This window comes from Mustela nigripes, chromosome 12, assembly GCF_022355385.1.
Source record: "Mustela nigripes isolate SB6536 chromosome 12, MUSNIG.SB6536, whole genome shotgun sequence".
Classification (NCBI taxonomy): Eukaryota; Metazoa; Chordata; class Mammalia; order Carnivora; family Mustelidae; genus Mustela; species Mustela nigripes.
This window is the reverse complement of record NC_081568.1, coordinates 143743069-143755646: the sequence shown is the minus strand read 5'-3', so window position 1 is coordinate 143755646 and position 12578 is coordinate 143743069. Positions and strand designations below refer to the sequence as shown.

The 12578-nt window shown below is 33.3% G+C and overlaps 1 protein-coding gene across 7 annotated transcripts in view; it reads left to right on the top strand.

The window, feature by feature from the left end:
• Positions 1–12578, top strand: part of AP3S1 (adaptor related protein complex 3 subunit sigma 1) — an 81455-nt gene that overhangs the window by 67210 nt on the left and 1667 nt on the right. For 2 of the 7 annotated variants that reach the window (XM_059416094.1, XM_059416090.1), the window contains 2 exons: positions 4591–4698; positions 7797–7837. In XM_059416094.1, the coding sequence (XP_059272077.1) occupies positions 4591–4698; positions 7797–7832 (144 nt within the window). In that variant the 3' untranslated portion in view covers positions 7833–7837. Of the gene's footprint in view, positions 1–4590; positions 4699–7796; positions 7838–9914; positions 9934–12320; positions 12369–12578 lie in introns of those variants that run through there. The other 5 variants (XM_059416089.1, XM_059416088.1, XM_059416091.1 and 2 more) reach the window with 4 other exon arrangements.

The window sequence follows — 12578 nt, the reverse complement described above, 5'->3', positions numbered from 1 at the left end:
TTCTACTACCTCTTTCAGTCCATTCTTTATTCTCTTGCAGAACTGTGACTTTATGTGTATGTTACATGATCTCATTTGTATAAATTAGACATATCTTTACACACACATAACAAGTATATGCCTAAGAAGTTTTTGTGAACGATATGCAGGTTTCCCTTGTTGTCTAAAACGTAGAGTGTTCCTTTGAAACATTTTGTAAGCCAAAGTGGTTTAAAGCAAAGAAGCAATTACCCTTTCACAGAAGGGAAAATTCTCTTTGGATTTCTTTCAGTTAGCAAAAGCAGGTATGAATGTAGGCCTTTTTAAAAAGTGAAGGGTGTACGGGGAACTTTGGGAAAGTGGGGGAAACCTGTTCAAGATAGAATGAACTGTGATTATCTTTGAATAGAGAGACCTAGAAGAAGTATGGAGTTGCGTAGATCGGACATATATAGTTAAAAACAAACAAAAAAGCAAAAATACATTAATAATGTGCTATTTGCTAGTTTTTTTAAAAAAATTAAATACCTATGAAAATTCAAGAAAAAGCCCATTCAACCTTTATCTTAGGTGAACATCAAAGCAATTTAGTAGATGAATTATATTCTAAGCATAATGTTACCCTTTTATTTCCATTAAAATCTGCTTTAAGTAAGAGATGCTTGAGTGGCTCAGTTGGTTAAGCGTCCGATTTCTGATTTCAGCTCAGGTCCTGATCTCAGAGTTGTGAGATCCAGCCCCATGTCGGGCTCCTTGCTGGGTGTGGAGCCTGCTTGAGATTCTCTCTCTCCCTTTCCCTTTGCCCATCCCTCTCTTGTGCACTCTTTCTCTCTCTCTCTCTTTTTTTAAAAGATTTTATTTATTTATCTGACAGACAGGGATCACAAGTAGGCAGAGAGGCAGGCAGAGAGAGAGGAAGGGAAGCATGCTCCCCGCTGAGCAGAGAGCCCGACTCGGGGCTTGGTCCCAGGACGCTGGGATCATGACCTGAGGTGAAGGTAGAGGCCTTAACCCACTGAGCCACCCAGGTGCCCCTGCACTCTCTCTCTTTAAAAAAGAAAAAAAAAATCTGTTTTAGGTAAAATTTATAAAACAAAATGCTAGAATATGTCAGCCTATGTGTTAGGGCTAAGCTAAAAGCAAAGCTTTTATCATCTTCTTTCTCTTACTAAGTCTGCTAAAAATTCCTCCCAGTTATTAGAATATGAAGTTTTCTTTCACTAGATAGCTTCTAAATGATCCCTCCATACCTTATTTGAATACCATGACCTTAATAATGTTGGATTCATCTCCCAATTGATAATTCTCATTCCTATATTGTTAATCTCTGGAATTTCTACCTCATCACCTAGAATATATCCTTTTGGCATTTATTATATATTTTATTTTTAATAAATATATATTATATTTCTAATAAATGAGGTTATGCTTAAGGATTTAGCTCACAGGCTAAATACAAATGAGATTTGTATTTTTTATTTTCTTGAGATTTCTGAATTTGCTTTCATAGGAGTTATTTTTACTTTGAGGAAAAAATTACATCTTAGTCCTTATTAAGTTGACATATGTTCTTAGTATTTCTTGAGTATGACCCACATTTGCAGGCTACTCATATTTTAATACCTTTAACCTTTGTAAACATTTCTATAATACTGAAATCTGTGGCTTCCACTAAAACACTAAACATGTGTTTCTGAGATTTCTGGAAAGGCAGTAGTAAATGTATAAGCCTGAACAAGGTGGGGTTGGTGGAGTTGCTGTACTTTTTGTTTGTTTGTTTTAATTTTTATTGTGTTATGTTAGTCACCCTAAAATACATCATTAGTTTTTAATGCAGTGCTCCAAGATTCACTGCAGTTGCTGTACTTTTATCAGCATTACAAATTGTGCTTTCTCGTGAGAATTTGTTTTAAAAAGAAGAGGGTAGGGGCGCCTGGGTGGCTCAATGGGTTAAGCCTCTGCCTTTGGCTCAGGTCATGATCCCAGCATCCTGGATCAAGCCCCACAACAGGCTCTCTGCTCAGTGGGGAGCCTGCTTCCCCCTCTCTCTCTGCCTGTTTCTCTGCCTACTTGTGATCTCTGTCAGATAAATAAATAAAATCTTAAAAAAAGAAAAAGAGGGAAAGTTCTGATAAAACAGAAGTCTTAATGTCGCTGGCTGTGGGCTTTCTCTCTGAACACTTTTCCTCCATATGATTGAAACCTGTTAGCTGTTGTAGGGTATTTATATTTTATCATCCAATCACTTTCTTGACCTTTAATTGAATCTTCATAGATTATGACTAAAAATTAATTTACTGTATCGATTTGATGTATTAGTTTAACAGAAGAAAGCAAAGAATGAGACTTGGGTCACTCAGACTTAGGTTTTAATTGTTCGTTTGCTACATATTTGTTTGTGTCTTGAGTAAGCTGGTTTATTTTCTTAACTGTTACAAAGGTTAATGTGAGAATTAAATAAAAGTGGTATTTAGTCACAAAAGGGATATCAGTTAGGAGTGATGATATTCAGCACTAGTTTTTTTTTTTTTTAGCACTAGTTTTTATTTTAAGATTTTTTAAATTTAATTTTTAAATTTTTTAATAAACATATAATGTGTTTTTATCCCCAGGGGTACAGGTCTGTGAATCGCCATGTTTACACATTTCACAGCACTCATCATAGCACATACCCTCCCCAATGCCCATATCCCACCATCCTCTCTCATCCCCCCTCCCCCCAGCAACCCTCAGTCTGTTTTTTTAGATTGAGTCTTTTATGGTTTGTCTCCCTCCCGATCCCATCTTCTTTCATTTTTTCTTTCCTACTCCCCAAGCCCCCCACATTGCCTCTCCACTTCCTCATATCAGGGAGATCATATGAAAGTTGTCTTTCTCCGATTGACTTATTTCACTAAGCATAATATCCTCTAGTTCCAACCACGTCGTCGCAAATGGCAAGATTTCATTTCTTTTGATGGCTGCATAGTATTCTTTATCCATTCATTTGTTGATGGACATCTAGGTTCTTTCCATAGTTTGGCTATTGTGGACTAGCACTAGTTTTTAAAACAATTGTGGTTTCTGGTTTTGTTTGCTAGGAAGAGTAATTTCTATAATTCTTTCTTCAAGAGTTGTATGTGAGGTGTCCCATCTTTCCAAAATGAAAATTAGTAAATGATGTTAGGATTTAAAAATCATGTATACATTTGCATGCAGTCTTATAAAGGAATGGAAATCGAATTTGGTAATTACCTATTTAGCCAAAAACAGTTTTTGCTTAAAATAAAATTACTGGGGGCGCCTGGGTGGCTCAGTAGGTTAAGCAGCCCACTCTTGATTTTGACTCAGGTCATGATCTCAGGGTCCTGGGATGGAGCCCTGTGTCTGGCTCTGCCCTCAGGAAGGAGTCTCCTTGGAATTCTTTCTCTCATCTGCTCCTAACCCCATGTTCGTGCGCACCCTCTCTCTCTAAAACAAATAAATCTTAAAATAAAATTACTTCATAGTTTCTTTTAGGCTCAATGCTACATACTTTGTATCAATTTTTCTTTTTAAGATTTTATTTATTTGTCAGAGATAGAGGGAGAGAGTGAGCGAGCACAGGCAGACAGAGAGGCAGGCAGAGGCAGAGGGAGAAGCAGGCTCCCTGCCGAGCAAGGAGCCCGATATGGGACTTGATCCCAGGACGCTGGGATCATGACCTGAGCCGAAGGCAGCTGCTTAACCGACTGAGCCACCCAGGCGTCCCTGCATCAATTTTTTTAATCCTTATAATGACTGGATGAGGTGTCTATACTAATTTTATCTCTATTTCACAGATAAGGTAACAGTTGTATGGGTGCTGAAGGGCATACAACTAACGCGTGGTAGAGTCAGTATTCATACCTAATTTCAGAGTCTCCATTCTTTATACCACCACGTTGTTTTTTAAAAATTAAAACAAAGTATGCTATTCTGTGATACCCTAGTTCACCTTTGAGTTGGTGATTTTTGATTCAGTAACTACCTGTGAAAAAACACCTGGATTATATTTCTTCTCCCCAGTGGAAGATGCTATTTTTAGTCACTGTAAGATTGTTTATTTGATGATAAAAAAATCTAAGTATTACATATATGGAGGTATTTGGGACAAAAACATTATTAAAATACCCACAATAATAAGAAATTTTGCTTTATTTCAATCAGGAGCTTGTTACAGTGTCACATAGCTTCATTAAATGCCTTGAGTATAGAACAACTTAATAATTATTGGCCAAGAATCTGGCATAAAAGGCCATTGTAGATACTTTTTTAACGTTAAACTGGTTACAGCAATAGTTGGTGTTTATTACTCATTTACTTTGTTTTTAGCACATCCAGGGATGACCTCATTTAATCCTTTCAACAGTCTAGGAGGGAGACACTATTAATATCTGTTTTAGAACCCATTAAACTAAGACTTAAAGAGGTTCTGTAACTGTCTCAGGCTGCATAGTAGTAGCAAACATGGATTGTAAGCCCTCCAAACTATTTTTATTTTACACTTCATACTTATGAAGTAGTCACAGCAGTGTTTGAAACAAAAGCTGCTGGAATGATGAAACATTTTTGTACTGAATTTTCTTTATAGTATGTTATTTTTCCCTTTAGGTTCACAATATTCTTGCAGAAATGGTGATGGGGGGAATGGTACTGGAGACCAACATGAATGAGATTGTTACTCAAATTGATGCACAAAATAAGCTGGAGAAATCTGAGGTAAGAATGGAAAGCTCTCTAGTTGATGGAGGTAGTAAGCATGATCATAAATTATGCATGATGTGTAGCTTTCACTGTTTGTCCTTCAGTATCACCCTTAAATACAGCTGATAGGCTTATTCAGTTTTTTAAAAAATTGAATATATGTATCTTAGTATGTTAAATGTTCTGTGACTACTAACTACCTGATAGTTTCATGTTCTCTTTTTTTAACCACGGTTATAACTGCCTTGGGTAATAAACACAATTCCAGATTCTTAATAGCTTAAAAAAGAAACTATGTGTTTGAATAATGAAATCAGTATTTGCTCTACAAAACCTTAGTAATCATCAAGGAAATCTTAGACCTGATATTTTAAAGATATATAATTTTGGTGTCACAGAACTATTTCTGGAAAAGGAAAGGAGAGGAAATGGAATTCTCATGAGGAAGTAGTGTTCTACCTCGTGCTTTGAAAGCCTGAGTGAACACTGAAAAAAGAAATTCATTGCTTTAATCTTTTAATTCTGGATCCTTCCAGAGGTCACTGACAAGCTGGCTACGTATCACATATTTTATACAATGATACATGTGTTCATGGCTTTTTCTGTATTTTATAGGAGGAAGATTTGGTTAGTTACACGTGCTTAGCTTTGTGCTGTTAGATGAGGTGTGTGAGGATCAACCAGCACCTGAGCATTGTGTAAAACCCTACTTTAGAATTTTCGTGACTCTTTCCTCAGTATTAGGCTGAGTATCAATAACAAGTATTGTAATTGAGCCACTGTAGTTCTTATTACTGTAGCAGAAGTTTAGAAAGATGAATGGTTTTGACATGTCATTCAGCACTATACTTGTTACCTTTCATAGTTATAGTCATAAATAAGACTAGAAAAATAAATTTTATTTATAATGATTAATACCAGCTCAGGTGCTTGGTTGATTTACAGTGATTATTACTATAAAAGCAGCAAGGTATTAAAAATATGCTAGTGTTAATTTATAGCAGGTGAGTTCTAAAGAATTTTTATCTTGTTGGCATTTTAAAGAATCAGTTTAACATAATGCTATCTTCATTGGAATTGAATGAAACACAGGAAGATGGCTAAATGCAAAACCTGAGGGTTAGAAACAGTTGAAGCTTTGTAGAAAAACATTTTCCAGTGTTCTCTTCTAAAGTGAAATAGTCCTGCATTTCTCTATAACTCAATTTACCATCCCTGTGAGTTGCCTAAAGGAGACACTTATAATGATGACTCTTAAATAACTACTAATATTTGGTGTGTCCTACAGCCAATTTTTAAAATACTGGGTTTTGAAAAGGGAAAACAAATGAGATTAATACAGAAAGTTTTGTTTTAGGACAAGGAAAAGAACTCACAATATTATTTAGTATAGTTGGTTTGTTGCATCTTATTTAGTATAATAAAAGATTTACTATAACCTCTCAGCTATTAAAGTCATAAGTGATAACTCGAAGTTTTATGTAATTTGTGCAAACTTGCTTTACAAAAACCTATGGATATAGATTCTAAATGCCAAGAGACAGACAGTGACACAATCCTTTAATAATCAGTCAGAAATGAATGGATATGTGGGAATTTGTGACTTCTGTGTAATCATCTGTAAAAAATATATTGACCTTTTGTCTGGAATGTTCATATTCCAGGTTTTTAACTTCTTTTCATTGGTGGTGTCCTCTTTTTTATTTTTTTCTTTTTTTTGTCCTTGGTTTGCTATTAACATACTGACAAAAGTCATGAAGGACCTATAATAATTGCATAATGGATATTTGCTTTCTGATTGTCCAGTAACACTTGGCAAATGAGACAATTTTTCCTTATCTGTAAAATAGAGCAGTAAAATACGAAATTTTACATTTTCAATGGAAATAGTTTTAAGAATACGGTAACTTAAAAAAATCTCCTCACAGAAACAATTATGTTTAAAAAGGTTTTAATACTGGTGGAAAAGGTACTGATATTTTTCATTCACTGATCTTTTAATTTGTATAGTTAGCTGTTACCTACTACAAATTAATTTTTCTCCTCTACTAGGAAATATATTTTAAGTCTGGGAATAGACCACAACATTATGTTTTATTTTAATCAGGTGCTTCTCTATATGTGATGTCTGCTACTATTTTAGTTATAAAATAGAATTTTGAGTCAAAGTGAGGCCATTTAGTCGTGATCACTATTTTAAAAAATTATGCCAAAAATAATGTTGGCTTTGTGCTATTCTTCAGTAATTTTTGTAATATGTTTGGAAGACTGCCACCCTTTTTCCAGATATATTGGAATGTTAAGAGTTTTCAGTATGGATCCCATTTCCCTTTTACTTAAACTAGATATATATATACCAAATATATAACTGCAGAATAATCCAAAATTATTTGAGAACACACTATAAGCTTTAATTAATCTGAGTCTTCCTTAAACTTTAGTTAAAATTTATTATGCAAGCAAAAACTTGTCAAAAAATAGTTAAAATTTAGAATATCATGGTTGATGAAAAGACCTGGTTATCATTCTTTTAAGATTAATTTAAATGGTATTGAGAATAGCATTTATTTTTTAAAAATCAGCCTGAGTATAATTAAGATACAACTTTAAAGATACAACATGGATATACCTAGGTGACTTTACTTTGTCAGAAATTAAAGATTTTATTATTTTGGTTTAAAGGTAGTATATTTCTGGTGACAGTGGAAAGTGGACCAGTTTAATTCCTAATAACCTAGACAGGTAGAAGCAAAGATCTCCCAGATCTTTAAAGAGAGGAGAAACTAAGATATGCTCTGAATGTATTTTCATCTATCCTGATTTGACAGAAAAATGGTTTACTATGACACTGGGGTCTGGGAAAAGGAGGGTTTAAGCTGGGGGGTTGGTGGGATTTGGGGGAAGTTTAAGAGGCACTCAGGAATCTTCCTAGGAATAAAAGGACTCCCTGGGGGTGGAGGTAGAGGGGTGGGGTTGGGGAGACTTGTTAGGTTTTATGTATTTCATGTTATGAATAAATGGGTCTGAATATAGTCACTACTTTTTTAAAGTCAGTCTTCTTTTTTTCCGAACATCCTGATCTTTCTAGCTCTTTCCATTCTTCTCTCTTACAGACCTTTATCTTTCAATCTCCCAGACAGGACAGGTAGACAAGGTATTGCTGACTTTGAGAAAACTGTACTTTAACAAAGGGAAAGCAAAATGATGTCAAAGGCAATTAATTATTTAGGCCAGACTCAAAAATTCTTTGTGTTAATGAACCCATGTAGTCCCTGTAGCCTATTTTTCATTCTAGTTTCTCCTTGTAGTTTCTTCATCTTTTATTGGACTTACTGTATTTTACTAGTGTTTCATTGATGTCATATTTGTTCTGTTTTGTCTGCCTGCATTGTAAAAGGAAAGTTTTTTTGTTCTTTTTTTTAAAACATTGTCATTTAATTGACATATTACATTTGTAGAAATGATAGTTTACTTTGTATATAAAGATGTAGAGTGTATTTCAAAAATAATATGGTGGAATTAATTTAACTCTCACAGAGAGGCTCCCCCCCCAATCTTTCTAAATTAGGATTCTAACATAAAATTGCCTGCTGGGGTTTGGAAGCTGTGAATTTGAAAACCAAAAGCTGAACCTTTAGAGTTTTGCATACAAAGTGAAAAGCAATGAAGGTTTAGAATAGTGACTTTTAAATAGTACTTTTCCCCACATGATGGTTTTCAGTTCCAAAGTCTTAACATAATGGTTTTCAGTTCCGTATTAAAAGTGGCCAAGAAAAAGTATAAGATAACAAATCTTCCAAAATTGAATTAAAGCTTCTAAAAATTAAATGTTCTAAAAATGGGAATTAAATATTTTGACCAAAATAAAATGGATTTCCAGGGAAGCAACCTTCTGACATCTAAACACTGTAATAAGTAAGACTCAGTAACTAATATTGTTATTGGATATTTTTACAAAGCGTATTGCCTCATATTGAAAATGTTTTTAATAGACTCATAGCTTTATAAAACTAAATTTTCTCTGGCATTTCCTATGCATTTTTTTCACACCCTAAGTTAACTGTGTAAATTTTTTTTTTTTAATTTCAATCTAAATGCTAACGAACAGCTTTTTTTGTTGTTGTTGAAAGCCATACAAAGATGAAAAATGAAAAAGTTTATAGGTCTCCATTTAAAAATTTCAAAATGAAAATATTGAGTCCCAAAGAGGAGAAAAAAAATCTGTAAATTCAACAAGTTAGATTATCCACTTTACTAATTAGAAAAGTGCCACTGAGAATTTGGCATTGCTTTTTTAGCCACTTAAGTATTACTTTCTGGATGTGTTTGAGAAGTGGCAACATACAGGTGGCTTTTTAATTTCTTATCCCAAGATGGTAGGCACTGTCGTGAAGCTGGGAATACCACTTTTGGTCCTTAGATCTCTGTAACTTTATCCCCAGAATAGAAAATACATAATTGTCTCCTTTATTCCACTGACCCAAATCACTGCCAATTTCTGTGTTCTGGTCTTTAGTTTATGTTAAATTGTCATTTTTTAGCAAAGAACCACTTGGGTCTTTAACTTCCATCACTAGAACTAGTAATTAGCTTTCTTTCTTTTTTTTTTTTAAATCAATATCTATTTTCAAAGAGCTTAGAGAACAAGAAAAGTGGCCCTAATACAATGATGCTGGCCAGTCAGCTTGTGAATTGGTTCAGCTTTTTTACCTTGACATTCAGTTCACTCTGTTCTTCTCCAGAATTATGGTGAGGACCCCTGCATTCATGTGTAATGATTGGAATTAGTTACGTTAAATCCATGAATTGGGCATTATTAGTCTGCTATATTTATTTTGCACAGGCAAGTGCTGTACTGGAAATTAAAACTATAACTGAAGATTATATTAACTGGATTGTATAATTTGGAAGGTTTTTAAATTTTTAAATATTCTAATTTTGATAAAAATTTATATAAAATGTTACAGTTCTTCCTAGAGGGTTGTCATGAGCATTTCTAACCCGTTTGTTTATAATTGGAGTATTAAAGCACTGCCCTTAAAGAGCAAGCCTATTACAGATTCCGAGATTAAAAGTTATTCTGCCTTGCATTCAGTAGTTAAAATAATTGAATTTACTGTTTTGCTCAAAACATGCATTCAGAAACTGCCATTATTTTGTTAATGATTTTGAGTCTGAAACCATTTAATACTGTGTTTATTAATGTTGATGTTCTTTCACTTTGCTGTTAGGTCAAGATTATGAATGTGCATAGCAACTTCCAGCAGGAGGGGTGGGTAGAGGTTTTAGTATGTACAGACCATTCCCACTACCATCTTACTCTGTATTTCAAGCTTGAAAAAATATTTTAAGATGGTAGGATGGTATTTTATGTCTTAGATGAAATAAATATCTAGATTCTTTCCTTTTTCCTTTAAGAAAGTTAATTGCTTATTGTATGAGGAAAAGGGAGCCTTCCGATTCTTCGTAATATATTTTAGTAGTGCTGCCTTTTCACTTTTGCTTGCACATATTTTGTTTATTTTTGGGTCTGGCAATTTAAAAACAAAATCAAAAACAAATCATATCCATCCATTACTATCTTTGTGATTCAAGTGCTTGAAATTTCCGAGAGTATGTCTGTATAAGTCTTCTATCTGTTTGGCCTCATTTTGGTATACTTGCAGACTTCATTTTGTTTTCTTTCTCTTAATTCTGTTAATTTATTTAATTTCATGGGAGAGAAAACATGGCCATTCTTTTATATACTGTACTTCATTCTTTCATCCAATTCATACTCTTAACTGCTTTGGATTCATATATTTATTTTTGTTAGTGGAGTTGCTGCAGTTTGGTGGTGCTTGAGTATAATAACATAGATGGAAACAAGTTATTTCTCCAGTAGGGTTTCATTCTTTTTATTTCTGCTTTGTGTCAACTGTGTAATCTTAAATCTTTAAGAGCTTTGTTGTACTGTCAGAAATATCTTAATTTTACATTTTAAATTGTACATACGACTAACAAGTCAGGTAAGCTTAATTTCTGGAAATTTTAGTGTTCAAAAAAATGAATTAGTAAAAGTTATCTTGTTGCTTTGAATATATCTTACTGAAAAAAATCATAACTAAGACAAAAATTACTTTATACTTCTCTCTTGGCACACTGACCTCCTAATGGCAAATTACCTCTTTTACATTTTATTCTTTCATAAAAATGTTTCAGACTTCATTTTCATGGAAGTCTAAAAATGAAATTTGTTTTATAGCAGTTCTGGTGTTGACTACTTGAGACATCTTTTATTTTTAACCCATAAGTTTTTATATATAGATAGCTCAGTTTAGCATCTACTTACTGATCAACAGTTCTTTTTATATTTTTTATATTTTATAGTCTGCAAAATCTGATTTCTTAAAATGTTAGTTTAATTAAAAATTGAAGTTGCACATTACAATTTTTTTATTCCCTACCATTTAAATTCATGACATATTATACAAAAGTATTGAACATGCTTGAGAAATAATTTGATTCTCTTAATTCATTTGCGTGTTCTGAATAGTTGCCATCCTTTGCATGTGTATGGCTTGCTGCTTATGTTTAGAGGAATTGTAGTTTGTTGTACTTAGAAACTTCTTTTTGTTTTACATTATAAGAACTTGGCACATATATGCTATTTAAATCAATTGCTATATTGACTTTATGTATTCTCATTAGCAGCCAACAGTCGACACCATCTTTGGTCACAAAGAAACGGCTTAATTTAAAGAAATTTTACAGGATGCATTTTTGTTTTCATTTTCTTTGCTCAAGTTAAGTTAGCTGTTCATGGTACAGGGTCTTATGGAAAAGAAAGCTTGTCAATTACATTTAATACTTAAAAAATTATTTTTACTGTTTATAAAAGTAAAATCATAGCATCCAGTAAAACATACACACCTATCTACCTTCTCTCTCTCTGTCTCTATCTCAATAATAAAAATCCTCTGATCATTCATGCCTGTTAAAATATTTGTCTTATTAGTAGTTTTTTTTAAATAGTCTACTCATCATTTGTGCCCTATAGAGACACACCCAAATAAAAATAGTGGCAAATTGGTTTTTTAATTAGAAAAATTACAAAATCCTTTTACCTGGAAAACTGATACTAGCTCCAGGATATCTATAAGTTTGTAAAATAATTTATTCTTTGGCCAACAACATACTTTTGGGTAAAAGGAAGAGAGCCTTGACAAGATAGTAAACTTCTTTGAACTGGATCCTTCTTTGATCCTAAACCATTCCAAATTTTGGTAGCTGGACTACATTGAACTTGAAATAATCAGATTAAAGACCCTTTTCATTATGAGTCATGTTACTCTAAACAATATTTATTCGTATCTCCAACATCTTTGGGGGGTATAAAAACAACTGCGTTGCTTCAGGTAGGTATAAATGTAGGGGTCAGTCAAAAACAACTTACTTCCATTAAATCATAAAAATTGAATGCTCCAGCCCTACTCATTCTTTAATTGGATATGGAGTGTTTCATTTATATCATTGCCTGTGTGGACCATAGCTATTATTAATACTATTTTACTGATTTTTTCTATTATTTCCGATTCTGAGTTGATAATCCGTGGCTTTTATTTCATTGCTTAACAATGTTTGTATCCTTTATTCAGCAAATAGTTTACACTGGCCTATTTTGTATCAGTCAAGATTTTTCTCAGGTAACAGCTTTATTATTATTATTATTTTGATTAACAAAAGAGGTAGGATTACATAAGAGAAAAAACCCTAAAATTTCAAAAGGGACATTAAAACTAGTAATTCTAATTACACAGACGTTGTCTCATATATGGAAGATTTGTTTTTGTTACCTAATTGTCTGCTTTTGTCAAGATGATGTATGCCACTGAATTCAGATGTATGTTGCCTTG